Genomic DNA, 22,504 nt, shown 5'->3' on the forward strand with positions numbered 1-22,504 from the left:
CTGATGCTCTTAAGCTTCCTTTCCCTTCCTGTGGTGCTGTGCTCTCTCTCTCTCTCTCTCTCTCTCTCTCTCTCTCTCTCTCTCTCTCTCTCTCTGTCTGTCTGTCTCTGTGATGCTGAGGTCAGAGGTCAGGGCCTTGTGCATGGTAGGCCAGCACTGTACCATGGGGCTGTGCTCCAACCCTTTCCTCATCTCTTCTCCTTTCCCCCTCTACCTCTGCCCTCCTCTTTCCTACTTATTTATTTAGACTTGCAACAGTCCTGCCTCAGCCCATTGAGAGCTGGGACTGAACATGAGCCACCACTCACTCTGTGTGTGTGTGTGTGTGTGTTTGCGCACAATTATGTGCACACATGCATGTGTGTTCATCTTCTCCTGTTCCCTACTTATCTGTATTGTAAAACCTGTTATGTAGCAGGTAACTATCTTGAGAGGTGATAGAATTTATTGTCTTGAAAATATGTTTACAACATATTGTTAATTTTAAAACATATCTTAAGTGTTTTGAAAGCATCATATAATTTGTTTATTCCTGAAGCCAGTTAGAAAACAATAGCTCTGTGGCCAACTCTTAAAGCTTGGCCATGTGATCCATGGGTTTGATATTCAGTTTCTTTCTAGCATGCTAGGCAAGTGCATTACCACTTGGCTGCACCAAGCTGTCTTTTTCCTTTAGAGACTGTATATTGCCTTTGGAATGAGAATTTAACTTGTCATTAACTCTTTGGGGGTCATATTTGGAGACTTACTCACTGATGTATAGACTGTGTGTGTATATATATATATATATATATATGTATATATATATATATATATAATTATATATGTATGTATGTGTGTGTATGTGTATATATACATATGCATGCATGTTCTTTGCTGGCTCCTAGAAGTACACTGAGGGTACAGAGCCCTGATCTTGAACCTTCATCTACATTGCTCACAAGCCCTCCCTTCTTTAGGCTAGCTTTGCCCCTATGGAGGACAAGCTCAACCAGGCTCACTTGGAGGTCCAGCAGCTGAAGGCGTCAGTGAAGAACTACGAGGGGATGATCGACAACTACAAGAGCCAGGTAGACGCTGTGGGCTGCCTGGTCCCCTGCAGGCTGCCTGGTCCCCTGCTCCTTGGCTCACAGCTAGGTCCTGCTAGGTCTTGTGGGGAGAAGATGGGGGGGGGGCAGGGTTCTGCCAAGAGCATCCACTGTGGTTTTGTTTCCTAGGTGATGAAAACAAGATTGGAGGCTGATGAAGTGGCTGCGCAGCTAGAGCGCTGCGACAAAGAGAACAAGATGCTTAAAGACGAGATGAACAAAGAGATCGAGGCGGTACTGTCCCCTTCCGGGCTCTCCTCACTGCCTGGGCCCTTTTCCTGCCTGATTTGGCTCACCAGAGTAACTGATTTCTCTCTGACTCCCATCCCCCCGTATTTTTCACTGTTTGTTGTCACCTTTCTGGCTCTTTCTCTATACGATCTTTCTAGTTCCATTTTCCCCTTGTGGTTTGAAAAAAAAAAAGCCCCTTTCGCCAGGTGGACTCAGATCTATCTGGTGGGCAGGTACTTGGATGCCCGTTTTTTTCTGCCTGAACTCTGTTTTTGTAGCATCTATAAATGTGCCTAGCATCCCCTCTGGAAGGGTCTTTCTCTTCAGAGCTGTTGGCTGGTTGGAGTGTAGTAATTGCCTTAAAGATTACCTTGGGCAGTCTGAGTCGGGCTCAGCCATCAGTTACTGGAGCAGCTCATTTTTGCCTCTGGTCCCAGCCTTAAAGCTTAAGGATGCAGCAGGGCCAGCTATTTCTAATCCTCCCTTATTTTTGTATCATCATGGCTGCCTTCCTAGGGGCTTTGGAGTCATCTCAGCCTATAATGCTGGCTTTTCCAGACTTTAGCCACGTTTGAGCTTCGCACCCTTACTGTCCTTTGTGGGTTTATTTTATTTTTTTTAATTGTCCTTTTTTATTTTTTAAAAAAGACTTTATTTATGCCAGACGTGATGGCGCACGCCTTTAATCCCAGCACTTGGGAGGCAGAGGCAGGCGGATTTCTGAATTCAAGGCCAGCCTGGTCTACAAAGAGTTCCAGGACAGCCAGGGCTATACAGAGAAACCCTGTCTCAAAAAGCCAAAACCAACCAACCAACCAAACAAACAAAAATACTTTATTTATATATGTGAATACACTGCTGGCTTTAGACACACACCAGAAGAGGGCACCAGATCTCATTACAGATGGTTGTGAGCCACCTTGTGGTTGCTGGGATTTGAACTCAGGAACTCTGGAAGAGCAGTCAGTGTAACCACTGAGCCATCTCTCCAGTCCCTAAGTTGTCCTTTTTTATTATTATTCAAATAAAGTGACTGCAGAGAGCTCTCAGGATGGTGCTGAAATCTGGTGTCACCACTGATAGTTGCTGACTGAATTGCTACTGCAAGTGTCCCAGGATGCAGGCTCAGTGTGCCCTGCCAAGATCAGCCTGTTCTGCCTCTGGGGGAGCAGACCAACTAACTCCTGCCAGCAGGACTGGTGCAGCCCTGCTGTGTTCTCAGTGGAATCTTACCAATGCTGGGCTTCTCTTCCTGCTTCAGGCCCGTCGGCAGTTCCAGTCACAGCTGGCTGACCTACAACAGCTGCCTGACATCCTCAAGATCACGGAGGCCAAGCTGGCTGAGTGCCAAGACCAGCTGCAGGGCTACGAGAGGAAGAACATCGACCTCACAGCCATCATTTCAGACCTGCGCAGCCGGGTAAGGGACTGGCAGAAGGGATCCCACGAACTGGCCCGAGCAGGGGCCCGCTTACCGAGATGAGCTGCACGCCCCCCAAGGGAGGACCACTTCCTTTTTCTTGGCTGCCGATTTCTGAAAGGAGTGAGCTATCATCAGTGCTGTGAAATAAAAGTCTGGTGTGCCAAACCCTGCGTGTTGCACAAAGTGATTGTAGCTATAGACTCGCCACTGCCCGGCTATGGCCGGCCACGCTCTGCCTGCTTCTGCCTTGCATATCCCGCCGCCGTGCTCCAGCCCACAGCCACAGAGAGGACACCCAGCAGATCTGTGGCACCCACCGCTTGTCTATTGTAGCATCTTTCTCAAGCTTTAACCGCCTCTTCTTGTTTTCCACAGATCCACTTACCTAGTATTCTCGTCTGAGAGAAGCAAGCAGCCCCTTTGTCCAGAAGCAATCTGTCTCAGTTTCTGGAATCGCGGCCTGCACTGTTCAAGACATGACACAGAACTCAAATCTGACATGGGTGGTCTCTCATCCTTTCTCTTTAAAGTCTTTCTTTTGTTTGTTTGTTTTTTCTTTTTTCTTTTTTTTTGAAACAGGCTGCTTTGAAACTACTGTGTAGCCAAGAATGATCTTAAACTCTTATCCTGCCTCTACCCCCGAAAATGCTGGCGTCTCCTGACGTGTGGTCAGCTTCTGAGCACCCAGGCTGCCCCATGGCTTCTGTCTTCAGTAACAGCCTAAGACCTAGAGGGGACACAAGAGTCCCTATGTCACAGAGATGCTCAGTATCCACAGGGATTTGAACCCATGGCTTTCAGACTATTGAATGTTCTTGGGTTCTCTTGAGCTCTCACATAGCCTGCTGGCCTATTGCCCTGCCACACTGTCCCATTAGGGAGGTGGAATCAGCGGTGCCGACGCAATGAGAAAGCTTGGTTTGTTGTACAATGTGCTGCTAATGCCTCGTGTCTACTGCAGTCCGCGTGGGGCTTCTGCAGCCCTCTTGTCATCAGGAACCAGCATCTAACCTGTGTTCTCCCAGTGTTGGGGGTGGAGTGGGTCTGCCCCACCCCTGTTCTCTTGTCTCTTCCAGGTTGTTGGTTGAATATGGGACACCTGCAGAGGGCAGTCTGCCTCTTTCCTGGGTGTAGATACCATCACAGAAGAATGGGGAATCCCTTCATTCCTCGCCCTCATGGGAAATGCCCTCAGAAACCAGACTGCGTTCCTGTCATTTTAGATCGAACATCAGGGGGACAAGCTGGAGATGGCGAGAGAGAAACATCAGGCTTCCCAGAAGGAAAATAAACAGCTGAGTCAGAAGGTGGATGAACTGGAGAGGTAGAGGCACTTGGTCCCATGTCTGTCCTCTTCCTAGGACCTGAGACTTTCTGCCGCTTAGCTGCTTTGTGCTTAGTGTGCTGAAGTATTTGAAGGACTCAAGGTCCTGGAAGGTACTAGGCAGAACTCAGAGGAAGAGCTGCTTGAGTTTTGGTGGTAAGCCTCGTGGACGAGAAGGGGGGTGCCAGCCGGGAGAGATGCTGTGGGACCACAGGATCCAAGGACAATGTTCTGGTAGGCGCCATTGTCTCAAGAAGACCAGCAGGCCTGCTTTGAGTGAAGCAGCCAGAGCAGCCGCGTGCTGCTGACCAGCATTGTGCGCCCTCCCCGATCTTCCTACAGACTGTTAGAGACAGGCGTGGGTGAGGCTTTCAATACTTGGTGTCGGAAGCGCTGGCCTCGGGTCTGCTTGAGAGACTTAACCTCCCTTGTGACCTTGGGTAGATGCTTTAACTCTGCTGGACCTGGTTCCTAGTGTGAGGAAGGATGAGTGTAGGAGTAGTGGACCAGCCGATGGAGACACAGCAGGCCTCAGTGAGACACAGCAGGCCTCAGTTGATAGAGTCTCATAAAGGGCTCTTCTGCCTCACTCAAAAGCTGGTTGTATATGGTTGCCAGCTGGTATTATTAGTCCTAATTAGTGACTTTTTTTTTTTTTTTTTAAGGATACACTTTATTTTTTAATTGTCTCTATTTGTGATTGTCTGTGAGTATGTACAGATGCCCACAGTGGCTCAGAGCCTCTGCAGCTGCAGTTACAGGCAGTTATGAACTGCCTGATGTGAGTCCTGGGACTTGAACTTGGGTTCTTTGCAAGAGCAGTGTGTGCCCTTAACCATCAGGTCATCTCTCTAGCTCCTGTCTTTTTTAACCCTATTTTTATTTATTCCTATCTATTTGTACCCAGCATAGGCAGCTGCATGGGCGTAGGTATTAGCGGACAGCTTGGAGTCAGTTCTCTTCTTCCACCATGTGGGTCCTGCGGATTGACTCTGGCCGTGGCGCTTTTCAGCAATCACTTTTACCCATGGAGCCATAGTTTGCCTGTCCTATAGTTTGGCTCTTTGAATCAGAGTGTAAGTTTGTGGCCTGCAACTCCACTTGCCTCAGCCACCTGAGCTATGAGGTCATAGGCGTGGATGACCCAAATGTTATCTATAAGGAAACCAAGCTCAGGGAATGATTGTAACTTGCCCAGATGCACACAGCTGGTTCCTATAAATGATGTTCCTTAAGCTGGGAATGCTTCTTCCAGAACCATGTTGGCATCTGCAAGCAGGGGACTAGGATCCCAGAGTGTTGGCACACTACTAGTCCCAGTACTTTGGAGGCCAAGGCAGAAGGGTTGCTGCCAGCTAGAGACCAGCTTGGGCTGTGTTAAAGACCCTGTCTTGGGAGAGATGGCTCAGCAGTTAAGGGCACTGACTGCTCTTCCAGAGTTCCTGAGTTCAATTCCCAGCAACCACATGGTGGCTCACAACCATCTGTAATGAGATCTGATGCCCTCTTATGTGTCTGAAGACAGCTACAGTATACTCATACAAAAAATAAATAAATCTTTAAAAGAAAAAGTCGTCGGGCTAAGGGCCTTAGGCTCTTAACTGGCTTAAAGGTCAGGGTAGCCTGCAGTGGTGCTGAAACAGCCTCTGCTCTGCCAGACTGACCCCACAAACATAGCTAGGTTCAACAGGACCTGCAGGGAGTGTTCTTTAAAGATGATGGTGTTCTGGAGGAACAGGAGAGATGGTGTGTAATGTAGGGTAGCCATAGCTGTCCTGTGTCTGTCACATAAGGTACTGTGTGGCTTAGCTGAAGTCTCTGCTGAGCTGGGCTTTGGTGACAGACCTGTAAGCTGTGCTGCCCTCAGCCCTGTTCCTCCTGTTTCCCTCAGGCTTCACTCCTTTATTCCTGGAATGGGTGATGGCAGGCCTTCTGTGAACTGCAGGTTGCTGTTCTCTGTGTGACACTATGAAAGGGGCACCGTGTGCACTCAGCTGCACATGCACTCCTTCCCGCTTTCCCCACTGTCCTGTGCCCGCTGTTGCAGATGCACAGTCCAGCAGCCACCTTGCTGATCTGAAAATGCTTTCTGTTTCTTCCTGTGACTCCTTGAAGATTGTTCAAGTGACAAGATTCCCAATTCAGGGGAGGCAGAAGCCCCCTGGCAGTGGATCGAGGCAGGTAGGTCATTGCAGGGTCTAATGGAGTGCTCTCACCTAGGAAACTGGAGGCCACCAGCGCCCAGAATGTCGAGTTCCTACAGGTGATTGCCAAGAGGGAGGAGGCAATCCACCAGGCTCAGCTTCGGCTGGAGGAGAAGACGAGGGAGTGTGGGTCCTTGGCGAGGCAGTTGGAGAGTGCTATTGAAGATGCCAGGCGACAGGTCAGTCATTGTACTCCTAGTTTGCTTTTCTTGGCCTACTCTCCCATCTGCAGTATGAGAACAGTGGTATCCTCCTGAATGTGTTGTGAGGGTGAAATGGGTGTCTGTTGTCAACGATCGGCCGTTTGTGCTATTGCTCATGTACATTGCTCTCTCTTGAGATTCTGGAAAGCTTTTCCACATAGGAATGCTGGAAAAGGTCAGGCAAAGGAGGGTAGTAAGCTTCCCTCGGGGCTAGAGAGATGAGTGACAGCACTAGTTGCTCTTCTTGAGGAACCAGGTTCAATTCCCAGCATCCAAGTGGCGGCTCACAACAGTTTGTAATTCCCATTCCAAGGAATCTAGCACTGGCACAGACATATATGCAGGCAAAACGCCAATACACATAAAGAGAGGTGGGGGTTAAGGGGAAGGGTGGGGGAGGCAGACACTCCCTCTAGTTAGCTTCTGCTCGAAGGCTCCAGAATATTTTGCATACTGATATGCCAGTGGATGACTGTGACTGATCAGTGGGCGTGGCCAGCCGTGTGTCTGGTCAGCTAGCCTTACCTCTGTACCTTGTGTGTAGGTGGAGCAAACCAAGGAACAGGCACTCTCCAAGGAACGGGCAGCCCAGAGCAAAATCCTGGACCTTGAGACCCAGCTGAGCAGGACCAAGACAGAACTTGGCCAGCTGCGGCGGACTCGTGATGATGTGAGTAGGTCAGGGCTTCCTCAGGCTATAGGCACAGCTGCCTGCTAGTGTTTTCATGAGTCTCACATAGGCTATTATCCCCAGTCATCTTACCATCCCTTAAGAATATTCTGTGCCGCCGGGCCTGGTGGCGCAGGCCTTTAATCCCAGCACTCGGGAGGCAGAGGCAGGCGGATTTCTGAGTTCGAGGCCAGCCTGGTCTACNNAGTGAGTTCCAGGACAGCCAGNGCTANACAGAGAAACCCTGTCTCGAAAAACCAAAAAAAAAAAAAAGAATATTCTGTGCCGGGCATGATGGTCCACGCCTTTAATCCCAGCACTTGGGAGGCAGAAACAGGAGGATTTCTGAGTTCGAGGCCAGCCNGGNCTACACAGAGTAACCCTGTCTTGAAAAACAAAACAACAACAGAATATTCTGGGTAGACCTTCCTCCCCTTTTTGGTACCTGAGATTGAACACAGGGCCTTGACTGCTTGACGGTGTTAGGGAAGTTGCTACTACTGAACTGTGGCTCCTGTTACATCACTTCTTAAAATCAGAGTTACAAGATGTCATTTATACCAATAAACACTTAATTGCATAGCAGAACAGTTTTTAGTGTATCCATAGACATAAGGGATTATCAAATTCCTGTTAGGGATAAAATCGTGGGGTAGAGGCTATCTCAATGTGAGTACATGGGAGAGAGTCAACATATAAGCGAAAATACCTCTTACTCCAAAGCAAGGAAGAGCTTTGGAAAATCGTGAAGATGTAAGAGAGAGCCTGAGCAGTGCCCAGGAGGAAAGGTGACTCCGGAGCAGACGACAGAGCTCACAGTGCAGGTCCGGGTCTTCTGGCCTGTGATGCTAGAGACTGACCAATGAGGAGAATCCCAAATGGGACCTGGAGAGTTGTCTCAGTCGTTGTGAGCACTGGTTGCTCTTGGGTAAGACCTGGGTTTGGCTCCCAGCACCCACATGACAGCTCAGTCTGTAACTGCAGTTCCAGGGCATCTGATGGTCTCTTTTGGCCTATCGGTTAAAGGTACTGCCATTTGATCATAGGACTGGAGTTTGTATCCCAGCATCCACATAGGAGGCCAGGCATGCCACACACGCAGTGACTCTAGTCCTAAGGGATCTGCTGCCCCATTTTGCCTCTGTACACCAATGCAAACATGAAGATAAAGGTAACGTGGTCATCCTGAAGAACGGTAACTCAAAGACAAGGAAGTAGGTGATGTGCCAGATGAAGATCTCAGAAGTTCAGGGGTAAAAGGATGAGTGATGTGAAGTTCAAGGCCAGCCTGGTCTACAAAGTGAGTTCCAGGACAGCCAGGGCTACACAGAGAAACCCTGTCTCGAAACAAAACAAAACAAAACAGAAAAGAAATTGTGATCATGGGGAAAACCAGAAGTGTTGGAAGCGACTAGATGACTTAGAAAACAGGAGAAAGCGTCAGCGGAGACCAAGGCAAGCAGAAGAAAGAAGCTGAGGGGAGGAGGAGGAGGACATGGTCAGCAAAAGCCCAACCGGACATGAGCATGAAGAGAAAGCAGCCTGACGTGCGAGCTTGGAGCTTTAACTCCCCCCATTGGGAGGCAGCGGCAGGTGGATGTCGGAATTTGATGCCAGCCTGTTCTAGGGCAGCCAGGACCATATAATAGTGACCCAGTCAGTCTGCCTAATGGGGCGTAAAAGAGAAGAGCCAACAAGTGTGTCCAGGAAACCTCACTGGTACCTCACTGGTGGGCAGACAGACACAAAGGGTGGTAACCAATTTGCTATGCCCAGAACAAGCTGATGTCGGCTTTCTCATGTAAAGTCACTTCAGATTAGCCGGGCCGTGGTGGCGCACGGCTTTAATCCCATCATTTGGGAAGCAGAGGCAGGTGGATTTCTGAGTTTGAGGCCAGCCTGGTCTACAGACTGAGTTCCAGGACAGCCAGGGCTACACAGAGAAACCCTGTCTCGAAAAACCAAAAAAAAAAAAAAAAAAAAAAAAGTGTTCGATGGATTCACTGTTGAACTCTGCCGAACATTTTTTTTTTTAAGAGAAAGCCATCCTTCAGCTAGAGTTATACAGAGAAACCCTGCCTCGAAAAACCAAAAATAAAAAATAAAAAAATAAAAAGAGAGAGAGACAGCATCCTTTTGTGTAGTCCTAGGTGTCTTGGAACTAAATCGGGCTGGCCTTGAACTTAACAGATATGCCTCTGCCTTCCTGATGCTAGGATTAAAAATACGCACCACTACAACTGGCTTTTTTTTTGTTTTTAAAGAATATCAACATTTCTAAAACTGTCCGTAGACTACAAGAAAAATAGAGTGCTTGGCATGTTAAGCCAATCAGCAGGGTATAAAGTCAGCGTACACTGCTAAACTGGCCCTGCCAAGCCTGCACCAGCCCCACACCAAAACACAGGAGGCAGGACAAATGAGCAGCCATCTCTCTGACGAACGTAGACGAAAAAGTCCTCCAGCCTCTTAGGAGAGTGTAGGTACACAGTCAAAAGATCACAGACTAGGACCAAGGTGGTCTCGTCACAGGGAGGTGAGATAGTTTAGCACATGCCCATCAGGGACTGCAGCAGTGCACACAACAGACATAAGGACAAGTCACATGCTCGTATTCACTCAGAAAAGCTCTTCAGCCTCCCTTCGTGACAAAGGCCCCGTGGAAACTTGTGATAGAAGGATGTAATACAACATAATAAAGGGGTTTGTTTTGTTTTAATTTGTTTTGCTTTTGTTTGTTTTTCAATATGGGGTTTCTCTGTGTATCCCTGGTCCTCCCAGAAATCACTGTGTACATAATGCTGGCCTCAAACTCAAAGAGATCTGCCTGCCTCTGCCTCTCCAATATGCGAATTAAAGGCTTTGGCCATTACCACCCAGCTATAGAAGATTGTTGGGGTTTTTTTGGTTTGGTTTAGTTTTTGTTTTTTAAAGATTTATTTATTTCATGTGTCTGAGTACACTGTCACTGTCTTTAGACACAGTGGATTGGAAGAGAGCATTAGATCCCCATTACAGATGGTTGTGAGCTACCATGTGGTTGTTGGGAATTGAACTCAGGATCTCTGGTAAAGCAGTCAGTGCTCTTAACCGCTGAACCATCTCTCCAGCCCTTTTGTTTGTATTTTTTTAACCTATAGCTGATAGTATCCTAAGTGGGAAGAAAATATTTCCTCAATTTAGCTTGTTTTTAAAACAGTGTCTCACTATGTATCCCTGGCTGGTCTGGAACTCATCATGTAGACTAGGATGGCCTCAAACACATAGAGCTCTGCCTTGGTCTGCCTCCTAAGTGCTGGGATTTGTGATGTGCACTGCCATGCCCAGCTCAGTGGAGTGTCTGTATTGAAGAAATGGTCAAGTGGGTAACACACTTGCCACCAAGCCTGATGAGCTGAGGTCCTCAGAACCCTTAAGGTGAAAGGGGAAAACCATGAAGGCCTGAGAGATGGCTCAGGGGTTAAGAGTACTGGTGGCTCTTCCAGAGGTCATGAGTTCAGTTCTCAGCACCCACAATGGCAGCTCACAACCATTTGTAATTGGATCCAATGACCTCTTCTAGTATGTCTGAAGATAGCAAGATTGTGCTCACATGTATTAAATAAATTAATATAATTAATAAATAGGAGAACCACATTCACAAATATGTGTAAAACATTTTTTTTAAAGAAAATAACTGGGACTAAACCTCAGTTGATAGTCCATGCTTGTGTGTTTGAATCCCTGGGTTTAATTACTAATAAGTATTAAAAATCAAAATCAGTCAGAGTGGTGCGTGCTTGTGACCTCATCAGGGCAGAGGGATCCACGGTTCAACATTATTCTCAACTACAGAGCAAATTTGGGGCCAGCCTGGGCTACATGATTCCCTGCCTAAAAATAAACCAATGATAGCATGTTTTGCTGAGGATTCGGGAGAAGAGCAGCCCTTCAGCCCTTCCCGTTGCTGATGGAGCAGTACCATGCTTAGCTCTAGTCCCCGGCTGCTTGCTTGCTTGCTTTTTTTTCCTTTTCTTTTCTTTCTTTTTTTTTTCTTTTGAGACCCGACTTCTTTGTGTAGCCCTGGCTGAACTACAATTGACTCTGTACACCAGGCTGGCCTTGAACTCAACAGACATCAAGTTGCTCTATCTTAAAGTGTGTGTGTGCTAGAAGAAAGCACCTGGTTCCTTGGAATCACCTGTAACTAACTACATAGTGAGACTCTTTGTCAAATAATAAAATTGAACTCAGGCAGGTATGTTGACTCGGTGTATGTTGCCATAGTAACAGCACTCAGGCAGTTAAGTCAGGAAAATTGCAGCTAATTCAAGGCCATGTACTAAGTCGTCTGAGCAGCTTGCTGAGGCCTTGGTTCAAAACAGTTAAAGAGCTGGTTGGTGGTTGAGTATGCCTTTAACCCCCCAGCACTTCAGAGGCAGAGGGATGAAGACCTCTGAGTTCGAGGCCAGCCTGACTTATAGAGTGAGTTCCGGGACGGCCAGGACTACACAGAGAAACAACACTAAAAAGCACAGAGAAACCCAAAACCAGGCAGCTATCTTACCCCACCCTCACCCAAGGGGGATAAAACTCATCTCAACTGCAGGCCCTATGTGCCTCTCCCCATGTTGGCACCCTAGAAGAGGACGCCTTTGTCTCTGATTCCGCATCGTTACCTTCTGTTCTCTCTCTTCGGTTAGGCGGATCGCAGATACCAGAGCCGGCTGCAGGATCTGAAAGATCGCCTGGAGCAGTCTGAGAGCACCAACCGCAGCATGCAGAATTATGTCCAGTTCCTCAAGGCCTCTTACGCAAACGTGTTTGGGGATGCTCCCTATACATCCTCCTACCTGACGAGCTCACCCATCCGCTCCCGGTCGCCCCCCACCTGAAGCCACCTGTCCAGGGTGTGATGCCCACGCCTGATGCCAGACAACTGTGGAGTCAGCAAACCATAGCTGGCAAGCCCACTCATTTTCAAATGTGCTCAGGGTCTGTTCCTGAACTGTTGCCAGGAAGACACCTAGAGCAGCCAAGGGTGGGTCAGGAAGAACCTGGTTGGTTACCTTTCCTGATCTGAGAACCCAGTGGAATTCTCTAACCCTCACAGCCTTATATTTGCCACATTAGGTACCAGAATTTTAAATCCCTGTAACTTTACATTTCAGAGTCTGCTTCCTTCCCTCAGGGAATGTTTGGATGGACCGTTCCCCGCAGACTCCTCCCAGCCCTCCTCTTTCCAGGCACCTCTGTCTGGGGTTTCTTTGAGCTGAAGTTGCAGGAATCCTTCTCCAACTGAATGCCTACATTGCCTTTTCTTTCCTTTTTATTTATTTTTTATTTTTAAATAAAAATAGAACTTTATTTGTATCAAGAAATAGTGAAAACAGGTAAATTAGTATCCGAGTCTGTGTTTTTATCAACATAAAACTATAATGGAGGCAGAGAGGTAGCATTTAGTCAGGGCTCACGGCTCCCTTGCTCCTATGGAATCTGTAGCTACAAATGTCATGAAAATAAATACGTTGTTTGAATCCCTCATTACCTAGCAACTGGCATAGTCCCAGCTGCAGCAGATGTGTTCATAGTGAACTGTCTGAACACAGTGAACTGTCTGAACACAGACCTAACAGTGGCAAGTGTGCTTGTAACCATGTGTTCTGCTTCACAGTTCTGGGAACTACAGCTCCCAGCCTCTTACTCCAGGAACAATACCCAACAGTGTCATCCTTGCGCAGGGGCCGTGGTGATCTGTATTGATCCAGCTGTAGTGAATGTGCTGCTGAAGGGGAGTCAACTTCTCTCCTCTTGGTGGGTCAGCCAGGAAGCAGTGTTCTCCTTGGTGCCAGAGGAAACCTCCCATGTCTGTTTCCTACAGGCCACTTGGTCCTCAGGCACTGCACAGACACTCAATGACCATCTGGCCTAACAGTCAGAATTCCTATCTCATTGCTTTTCAGTTCTCTTTGTATCTCTAGGATTCATCTATTTTTGAAATTTTTGTGTGGTTTTACAGGAAATAAAGTTTTTATAACTGTGTCAGACTCCTTTGATTTCCCTTATCACTTTCTTATTTTATAAATGATCAAGCTGAGTGAGGTGGCACATACCTGTCGTAAGCACTTGGGAGACAGAGGCAGGAGGATCAGTTCAGTGTTATCCATAGCTACAGAGTGATTGAGGCCAGCCTGGGCTACATGAGAGCATGTCTGAATAAAAACAAAAATCTTTTTTAAATGACTTAAGAAAATTTGTGAGAGAATGTTAGTTTGGAAAGTCCTTGATGTGTGAATTACCCACCTTTTATTTCATTGCGGGCAAGATAGGCAGCCGCGCCTTTGTTGCTGTCAGAAGGTAAAGCAGGCTGGAGGCAGGTCACTCGGGCAGGCCTCACTCCTTAGGGCTTAGGGAGGATCACTTACAATGATAGGTGTGGGGTGTGCCTATGATTTCTATGTTAAATGCTACCCACTTTCTGGGTGATAAGGTTTGGGGCCGTTTTTTCTTTTCCTGCATTGAATGTGTATTAGAGAACACTTGATTAGAGTGCGCACATGGGAGAGCCTAGGATTGGTTTTGCTTTCCATTCATTTTAAGTTGGATTTGTGTACATACTGTTTTATGTGTGGGTGGCCTGCATATATGTGTGTGCCATGTAACATCTATGTTCTTCGAGCTCTCTGAAGCTGGAAGAGGGCATCAGCGTCCCTGGTACCAGAATGGGCGATGGTTGAGAACCACCATGCATGCTGGGAATTGAAGCCATGCTCTCAATAAGAGTAACGTGCTCAACTGCTGACCCAGCTCATCTCTCCAACCTCAGGACCCTGCCCATCCACCATCACCAACCAAAACCCACCAATGAGTAAAAAGCAAAGCTTGCTCTTCAGAGGGGTCACTTCTAGCTGCCATTGGCCTGAGTTCTAACCTTGACTCTTCTCTTGCTATCCTATTCCTGTGATAAAACATCACAACCAATTTAAACACACACACACACACACACACACACACACACTAGAACAGAGTATGTCAAGATGCAGGCCTATTCCTGTGATAAACCAATTTAAACACACACACACACTAGAACAGAGTATGTCAAGATGCAGGAGCCTACTGATTTTCCAGGCTTTCCAATGCAGAATGTTCCCCCCAAAATTCTACCTACACATTGGATCTCTAGACCTTCATTGTCCCCAGATCTCCAAATGCCCCAAAGCCCTCTATTACCTGAATGTCTCCAAATGGATCCAGGTCCCCTAATGCCTCATTATTGCCAACACACACATACACCTTTACTTGAAGGTCTACAAATGTCTCCAGGATCCCTACTGAACCCAGGCTTTCAAGTTTGCCCCTGTCCCCTCAGCTCCACTTGTGGCTCCTCAGGTCTTCCCAAGGCTACATGTTCCCCAAAAGTCTCCTATTAGGGAGTGGAGAGGGTGCACCAGGTATAGCCCACAACAAAAAAGTAAGCTGGAAAAATTCTTCTTTGAAAAGTCCAAGTATCCTTCAAGCAATGCCAGGAGCTGGCACAAAGTGTTTGTGTGATGGAATACGAGATCAGGATATGGTTTAAGATCCGGAGGGCTAGATACTTTCTGGAGCACCCCCAAAAACGTATAAAAATCTGCTGGGAATTTAGGTGGGAGAGCCCACACTCACTGCACCAGCACAGGAGGTCATGCCTGCATTAATGCTGGGGCCACTGGTGATCCTTTGATGGTGATCCCTATCCCTTCTTCAGTCTTGATTAGGCCTGGGGAACATTCTGGGTGTGGTGCTGGCTGCCCATACCCAGACTACAGCAACCACTGGCCCGTTTCCATCAACAAAAGCCGTGGGCCCAGTTTAATCTATAGCAGTTGAAGACACATCAGACTCAGCTCCAGAGATAAAACTCAGCCCTTGCCAAAGCTCCAGTACTCTACCACCTTCATAGAACAGCAGCAGCTCAGGCTCCTTCAAAAGATGCCGCTTTGAAGATCCATGTAGACTGAACTACTTGCATCCTAGGACCAGTTCTGGGTTCAAGGCCTCTACAGATTTGACATTCCCCTAAATACTGTGTTGTTTACCAAATCTGTTGTCCCGGACTTTGCCCAACCCTACTTATCATGAGGTTATTTCTGGGAACCCTTTGGCCCCTCTTGTTTATTATATATTTCACTTTGGTAAATTTTATTAATTAAAGGCATGTGCAGTAAAACTCAGAAAAAAATTTTAAAAAGAAAGTATTTAATTTGGCCTATTGTTTGAGAGGTTTATAGAGTTTGCATAATTGTGGACCACATAGCACAGAGTTCACATCTGGATCCACGCTGGGAGGCATCAGAGGAGCACCAGGAATCACAAGTCCTTTGAAACCCCCAAGCCTGCACTAATGAACACCTCCACTAGTAAAGACACAATTCTTCCCAAGCAGTTTCAACACCTGGAGACCATATAGTCAATCCATGAGCCTATGGGGGCCATATAGTCAATCCATGAGGCTATAGGGGCCATTCTCATTCAGGAAACTATAGCATCTCAGCCACTCTAACCCAAGTCCAAATTTCCAGAGATTGGGTCTGGAGAGAGTTCAATGGTGAACCACTGGTTGTGCGAGGGGAAGCATCCATCCTGGACACAGAGGAAAGAACATTGACTATAACAAGGTGGGCTGGAGAAATGCAGCTAACATGCTTACCGCTCTTGCCCATATCTGGCAAAAGCTCACATCCACCAGCAACTCAATCCAGCTCCTTTGACATTCGATTCCTCTGGTCTTAGAAGGCACCTACAATCACTTGCACATTTACATACATGTTGAAAATAAATATACCTTTTTTTTCATATAGCTCTGGGTGACCTGGAACTCATGTAGACCAACCTTGTCTTCAACTCAGATCCCCTGCCTCTGCCTCTCATGTGCCAAGACTGAAGGCATGCACCACCATGCCCTGGCTCCTACACAATTTCTCAATAAAAATAGTTGTCAAACTTAGACCACCACATGTATGTGTGTGTATGTAAGTAATTCCTATTTTATTTTCCGAGCTAGTGTAAGCTCTGCACCACAGTGTTGAGCTGTAGAACTGTTTGGATTGGGTCCATTCCTGGGAAGTTTTTTTCCTAGCCAGGCCTTTTCCTGGCTGTCCTGGAACTCACTGGCTGTCCTGGCACTCAAGAGATCTGCTTGCCTCTGCCTCCTGAGTGCTGGGATTTAAGCTGTGTAAGGTTTCACCCAGATATTAGAAGTCCAAAGATTTTTTTTTTTAGAAAAAAGGTATGTATGTATCTATGTATGTATGCATGCATGTATGTATGTATCATGTGCGTGCGTAGTGTCCACAAAGAGGGCAATGGATCTGTCGGAGTTGGAGTTTCAGTTGTGAGCTATCATGGGGTGCTGGAAAATGAACCAGGTTCCACCACAAGTATAGTAAGGACTGTTAACTCCTGAACAGGAAAAATACTGCTTGTTTTCTTGAGGTTCTTATCCACCTCAAACCGCTGTCACGGACTCATGAGCAGTACATGGGTCAAAAAGCACAGAGCATCGCCTGGGCAATTGTGACTGCGAGAAATTTCACTGAGATTCACACCATGTAGGCTTCCTAGTTTAGCCTCAATCCGGCATTCTTGCTCTGGCCAGGGGGAGGCGCTTACTAGTGGGCGGGGCGGTGCTGACGGACAGGTTCTGCGACCGTTACGGAGAGGCTGCGCCGGATGTGGGGTGGACACGCCGGAAGCGGAAGGCGGCGCCTCCTCGGCGGCGGATTCGAGGGTTTGTTGTCAGTCGTCTCTGCTGGTGACTTGCCATGCCGTCCGATGGTCGCTGCTGGGAAACTCTGAGGGCGCTCCGCAACTCCAGCAAAGGCCGTCTGCGCTACGACCGCGAGTGGCTGCTGCGCTACGAGGTGAGCGGCGGCCGGCGGCCGGCGGCCGGCGGCCTGCGTTAGCAGGCTCCCTAGAGATCGCGGTGGAGTACCGGGCGTGGGGACGCGACGAGCTGCGATCCTTTTTTTTTTTTTTTTTTTTTAATCTTCTGTATTAACTTATTTGCTTGGGCCCTCAGCTGTTAAGCATCACATGTAATAATGTCTTATACTTACCAGTGGACATACAAATAGGCTTAACCTTCTTCTCTTTAGGATGTTTTGGAAGAATGCTTGTCTCTTCCCAAACTATCTTCTTACTCTGGATGGGTGGTAGATCACATCCTACCCAACACCTCAGGCCACACGCAAGAGAATGCTCCTTCTTCTGATAGTTCACCATCCTCTGGATCTGCTTCTGGCTTGTACCAATCCTCACTACTAAAGTCTCCTGTCAGAAGTAGCCCACAATCCCCGTCACCCTCAACACCGAATGGAACCCAGGTAAGGCTTAATTTGCTTAAGACAAAAGACTTGTTGGCTGCAAAGTTGAAATGTTTAGTCACATGAAAGTGACTTGGGGAGACAGTTGTTTCCCATTGCAGATAATTGTATTTACCATATCGTCCACTGTTTGTATGCCTGTATGCATGTGTGTGGAGGCCAGAAATCAACTTTAGGTCTTGAGTCTCAGAGGCCTTCATCTTGGGTTGTGAGGCAGTGTCCCTCATTGGTCTGGAGCTCATCAATTAGGATTAACTGGCCAGTAGTCCCAGAAATCATCCTGTCTCGTCTTCTCTAGTGCTGGAATTATGAGTGCATGCCACCATACCATTTTTTTTTTTCCGAGACAGGGTTTCCCTGAATAGCCCTGGCTGTCCTGGAACTCACTNTGTAGACCAGGCTGGCCTCAAACTCAGAAATCCGCCTGCCTCTGCCTCCCAAGTGCTGGGATTAAAGGCGTGCACCACCACCGCCCAGCTATGTCATTTTTATAAGGATCGTGAGAGTCAAACCTTAGGCCTTCCTGCTTGCACTTTACCCATTAATCTATCTCCCCAGCACAAGAAGAACCACCAGTTTATTAACGAGAAGCAGTGTAATACCAGGAGTGGTGGTGCCCACCTTTAATTGCAGCCCTTGTAAGGCAGAGACAGGTGGGTTCCTGTGAATTCAAGACCAGCCTGGTTTACAGAGCAACTTCTAGGCCAGCCAGGGCTACATAGTGAAACTCTGTCTCAAACAAAACAAAACAAAACAAAAAGTATTGTGCTTCTTGGCCTTTGGGGGAAGTTGGAATGTAAATGAGTTAGGGCCAGGAGTGGGGAGAGGGAGAGAGGAACAGCATAGCAAAGTTGATGTCATAATACAGTGTTCCCTGTTTACTGGCAGCATGAACCTGGGAGAGCAGGGCCTAAAAACGAGGAAGACTGATGTCTCATATGATAGCTAACTTTACTCAGAGCATCAGATAATTTATACTCTGAGGGAAAAGCCACCTGGGTACTGTATTCAGTCACAAAGACAAGCCACCAGTGGCAAAACATGTTTTTCCATAGACGAATCTAAACGAATATTAACCAGTTGTAATGAATAATCTGAATTAAACCCATCCCTGTCTGCTACACGTAGGAGGGGAGCAGAGCATATTCTGAGAACACATCTCTGTGTTGAAGAAACTGAGGTCACAAGACTCTTGTTTTCTTGGAGTTTTCTCACAAGTACTTAGAATTCTCATACAACTCCATTCTTTTTGTTTTGTTTTGTTTTTTCGAGACAGGGTTTCTCTGTGTAGCCCTGGCTGTCCTGGAACTCACTTTGTAGACCAGACTGGCCTCGAACTCAGAAATCCGCCTGCCTCTGCCTCCCTAGTGCTGGGATTAAAGGCGTGTGCCACCACGCCCGGCCCCATACAACTCCATTCTTAGACTGTATTCTGACACTAAATTATTTTCATTATTGGTGGCTTATAAATTTAATATTGGTTCCTAAGTTGGGTGTGTTAGAGTTTGGGCCTCAAGTGTCCCTCAGAGGATTCTATGTTGAACTTTGCCCCTTTTGCAGCAACATTGAAAGGCGAGGCTTGAGGGAAGTAGATCATTCTCGTCAGAGAGGTATACATCGATGGGTGTCTTACTCAGGGTTTCGATTCCTGCACAAATATCATGACCAAGAAACAAGTTGGGGAGGAAAGGGTTTATTCAGCTTACACTTCCATGTTGCTGTTCATCACCAAGGAAGTCAGGACTGGAACTCAAGCAGGCCAGAAAGCAGGAGCTGATGGAGAGACCATGGAGGCTTGTTTCCCTGGCTCGCTCAGCTTGCTTTCTTATAGAACCCAGGACTATCAGCCCAGAGATGGCACCACCCACAATGGGCTGGGCCCTCCCCACTTGATCACTAATTGAGAAAATGCCTTGTAGCTGGATCTCATGGAGGCATTTCCTCACCTGAAGCTCCTTTCTCTGTGATAACTCCAGCTTGTGTCAAGATGACACAAAACCAGCCAGTATAGTATCCTGACACTAAATTATTTTCATTATTGGTGGCTTATGAATTTAATATAGGTTCCTAAGTTGGGTGTGTTAGCGTTTGGGCCTCAAGTGTCCTCACTGTTAAACTTTGCCCCTCTTGCAGCAACATTGAAAGGTGAAGCTTTGGGGAAGTAGATCATTCTCGAGAGATGCATCGATGGGTCATAATCTCATGGTTTATCAGGGGTGGAAACAGTCGCTAGTGCTAAACTGCAAGAACTAGGTCCTTCGTCTGCTAAATCTAATCCCTGGCCCTTTCATCCTTCTCCTGCTTCCCAGCCACTTAATGGTGGCTGCTTTTCTCTACCACATGCCTCTTCTATCATGTTCTGCCTTAACACAGCCCAGAACCAGGAAACAGGTATACAGAAACCATGAGACCATTTACAGAAACCTCTGAATTTCGAGTCAAAAGAAATCTTGTTTTGGATAGTTTCTTAGGTGAACACCTAGAAAGCTATTCTGACAGAAAGCCAGCAAGGACCTGAACTTTGTCTCTAAAAGACAACATAAGTTTCCCATGCTCAAAGCTTACTTATTTCCTCATCTTCTATTTAGAGCACACATGAGTCCCTGTTCACAGAACCCATTGCACCTCAGTCCTCCAGGGCGATCAAAGTGGAAGGTTGCATCCGAATGTACGAATTGGCGCACAGAATGAGAGGAACAGTAAGTGAGAGCAGGGGTCCGGGAGGGGCTTGACACTACAGAGCCATTCTCTGGGGAGGATACTAACTGTATGCTAATCATGATTTGCCACCCACTGACAGCTCACTTGGGGAGGTAGTGTGTCAGTGAACTCTAACTGAAGTCTGGTTCCATTTTCTGGAAGCTAGAAGTTTAAGGTCAACTTTAGCTATAGAACATGTTTGAGACCAGCAGGGGATACATGAAATCCTGTCTCTAAAAAAAGATAGAAAGAAAAAAATAAAAATAAAAACTAACTATAAAATGTTTTTTTTTAGAAAAATAAACTATATGGTAACCAACTTGTGTTAGAGGGCTAGAGAGATGTCTCAGCGGTTAAGAGCACTGGCTGCTCTTCTGAAGGTCCTGAGTTCAAATCCCAGCAACCACATGGTCACTCACAATCATCTGTAATAAGATCTGTCACCCTCTTCTGGTGTCTGAAGACAGCTACAGTGTACTTACATACAATAATAAATAAATCTTAAAAAAAAAAAAATTCAAGGTCAAGTGCTTGAATATAGAGCTTAATAAACAAGCAGGTGATTCCATGCCCTGGAGTCTTCTGTGCTCTAAGGACGGAGGGTGGAGGTCCAGGAGCAGAGAAGCCAGGTGCTGTGGCACAGCGAAACCAGGTGCTGACCCTTGTAGGAGGGCCTGAGGCAGTGGCAGGAGGAGCAAGAGAGGAAGGTGCGAGCCCTCTCAGAGATGGCATCCGAACAGCTAAAGAGGTTTGACGAGCTGAAGGAGCTGAAGCTGCATAAGGAGTTCCAGGACTTACAGGAAGTGATGGAGAAGAGGTGAGTCTTCCTGAGTGCCTGCTGCAGGTGTGTGTGGTCAGCTTGATGCTTTCCCAGAGAAATCCCAAGGTGAAAGGGTTGATAGTCCTTAAATAGCAAAGAAAAATAGGCAAAGAAGCTTCCAGCCTAGAAAAGTGTAGAAAAGCTTTGGAGGAGGCCTAGTGTGACAGCACGGGAGGTGGGGAAGGTCTTGGGAAACACCCCTGATCCTGCTTTGTTTATCAGTACCAGAGAAGCACTGGGCCATCAGGAGAAGCTGAAAGCGGAGCACCGCCACAGAGCCAAGGTCAGTGCCTGGGACACTTGGCGTGATTGTATTGTCTGTCTCCAGCCTCTTGAGGTTTATCAGTCCATCAACAGAGTCCTTCTGGAGACCTGGTCCATGATCCATCATGCTTCTCCCTCCGTAGTGGCTCTGTAGTTACGCCTTCATTACTGTGACCAAGCATCCGAGGGGACAGGGAAAGGGGACTGTTTTAGCTCCTGGTCTCACATGGCTCAGAAAGCCTCTGCTCTCTGGGTTTCTCTCTTCTCCTCCGTGCTCAGCCTGCAGGGTAGCACCACCCTCATTCAAGCAGGCCCTCCCCCTTTGTTGATTGTCCCTAAAAATGTCCTCAGAAGGCTGTAGAGGTATGATTTGCTACCCTCATAGCTTTTCCAGCCAGTGAAGCTGAAAATTGCAATTAACTTATATATTGTCCCTGGGGGAGTTTTATTTCCCCATCTCATCTGTGAAAAGATGTAGCTCACTTAGGATTTGAGCAATGTAGAAAGGGAAAGCCCCACCCCAGCCCCACCCGCACCCCCACCCCAGTGACTCAGTGCCCCCTTTCAGTAGATACTCAACCTAAAGCTTCGAGAGGCAGAGCAGCAGCGAGTGAAGCAGGCAGAGCAGGAGCAGCTCCGGAAGGAGGAAGGGCAGGTCCGTCTGCGGAGCCTGTACACCCTGCAAGAGGAGGTCCTGCAGCTCAACCAGCAGCTGGGCGCCTCCAGGCAGCACAGAGAGCTGCTGACTGTGGACCCGGCTGCCTTCCAGACCCGGGGCAACCAGCTGTGTGGCCTCATCTCCGGCATCATTCGCACCGCCTTGGAGGTGAGGGATTATAGAGTGACTGTTTCGGGTTAGAAGCAGCTGCTTACACTCTAAGGTGTTTTGTTGAGCAGTGCTGGCACTGGGAGGCCAGGTTGGTCTACAGAGCGAGTTCCTGGACAGCCAGGGCTACACAGAGAAACTCTGTTTCTAAGAACAAACAAACAAGATGAAAATAAATAAGTAATACCTGCCTGTTAGAGGCATACCAGTTGTCACTTGATAGCTGGATGAGATCTGGAGCCATTGGGCATTGGGAAAGTGTTTGCCTAGCTCACACAGCTTCCTGGTAGCATAGCAAATAAGAGATATAAATACGGGCTGGTGAGATGGCTCAGTGGGTAAGAGCACCCGACTGCTCTTCCGAAGGTCTGGAGTTCAAATCCCAGCAACCACATGGTGGCTCATAAC

At 47.5% G+C, this 22,504-nt stretch overlaps 2 protein-coding genes across 9 annotated transcripts in view; both read left to right on the forward strand.

Moving 5' to 3' along the window:
• Odf2 (outer dense fiber of sperm tails 2) overlaps positions 1 to 13,133 on the forward strand; it is a 44,012-nt gene extending 30,879 nt beyond the window's left edge. For 4 of the 8 annotated variants that reach the window (XM_029536047.1, XM_029536048.1, XM_029536050.1 and 1 more), the window contains exons 15-21: positions 960 to 1,070; positions 1,218 to 1,322; positions 2,581 to 2,739; positions 3,966 to 4,066; positions 6,287 to 6,449; positions 7,018 to 7,143; positions 11,826 to 13,133. In XM_029536047.1, coding sequence (XP_029391907.1) covers positions 960 to 1,070; positions 1,218 to 1,322; positions 2,581 to 2,739; positions 3,966 to 4,066; positions 6,287 to 6,449; positions 7,018 to 7,143; positions 11,826 to 12,017 — 957 coding nt within the window. In that variant the 3' untranslated portion in view covers positions 12,018 to 13,133. Of the gene's footprint in view, positions 1 to 959; positions 1,071 to 1,217; positions 1,323 to 2,580; positions 2,908 to 3,965; positions 4,067 to 6,286; positions 6,450 to 7,017; positions 7,144 to 11,825 lie in introns of those variants that run through there. The other 4 variants (XM_021194775.1, XM_029536051.1, XM_029536049.1 and 1 more) reach the window with 3 other exon arrangements.
• A 3,701-nt stretch (positions 13,134 to 16,834) lies between these two features.
• Positions 16,835 to 22,504, forward strand: part of Gle1 (GLE1 RNA export mediator) — a 26,150-nt gene continuing 20,480 nt past the window's right edge. The window contains exons 1-6 of the mRNA XM_021192328.1: positions 16,835 to 17,024; positions 17,259 to 17,486; positions 20,075 to 20,185; positions 20,855 to 21,003; positions 21,229 to 21,289; positions 21,842 to 22,096. Of these exons, the coding sequence (XP_021047987.1) occupies positions 16,926 to 17,024; positions 17,259 to 17,486; positions 20,075 to 20,185; positions 20,855 to 21,003; positions 21,229 to 21,289; positions 21,842 to 22,096 (903 nt within the window). The 5' untranslated portion in view covers positions 16,835 to 16,925. The remainder of the gene's footprint in view (positions 17,025 to 17,258; positions 17,487 to 20,074; positions 20,186 to 20,854; positions 21,004 to 21,228; positions 21,290 to 21,841; positions 22,097 to 22,504) is intronic.

This window comes from Mus pahari, chromosome 3, assembly GCF_900095145.1.
Source record: "Mus pahari chromosome 3, PAHARI_EIJ_v1.1, whole genome shotgun sequence".
In the NCBI taxonomy this organism is placed as follows: Eukaryota; Metazoa; Chordata; class Mammalia; order Rodentia; family Muridae; genus Mus; species Mus pahari.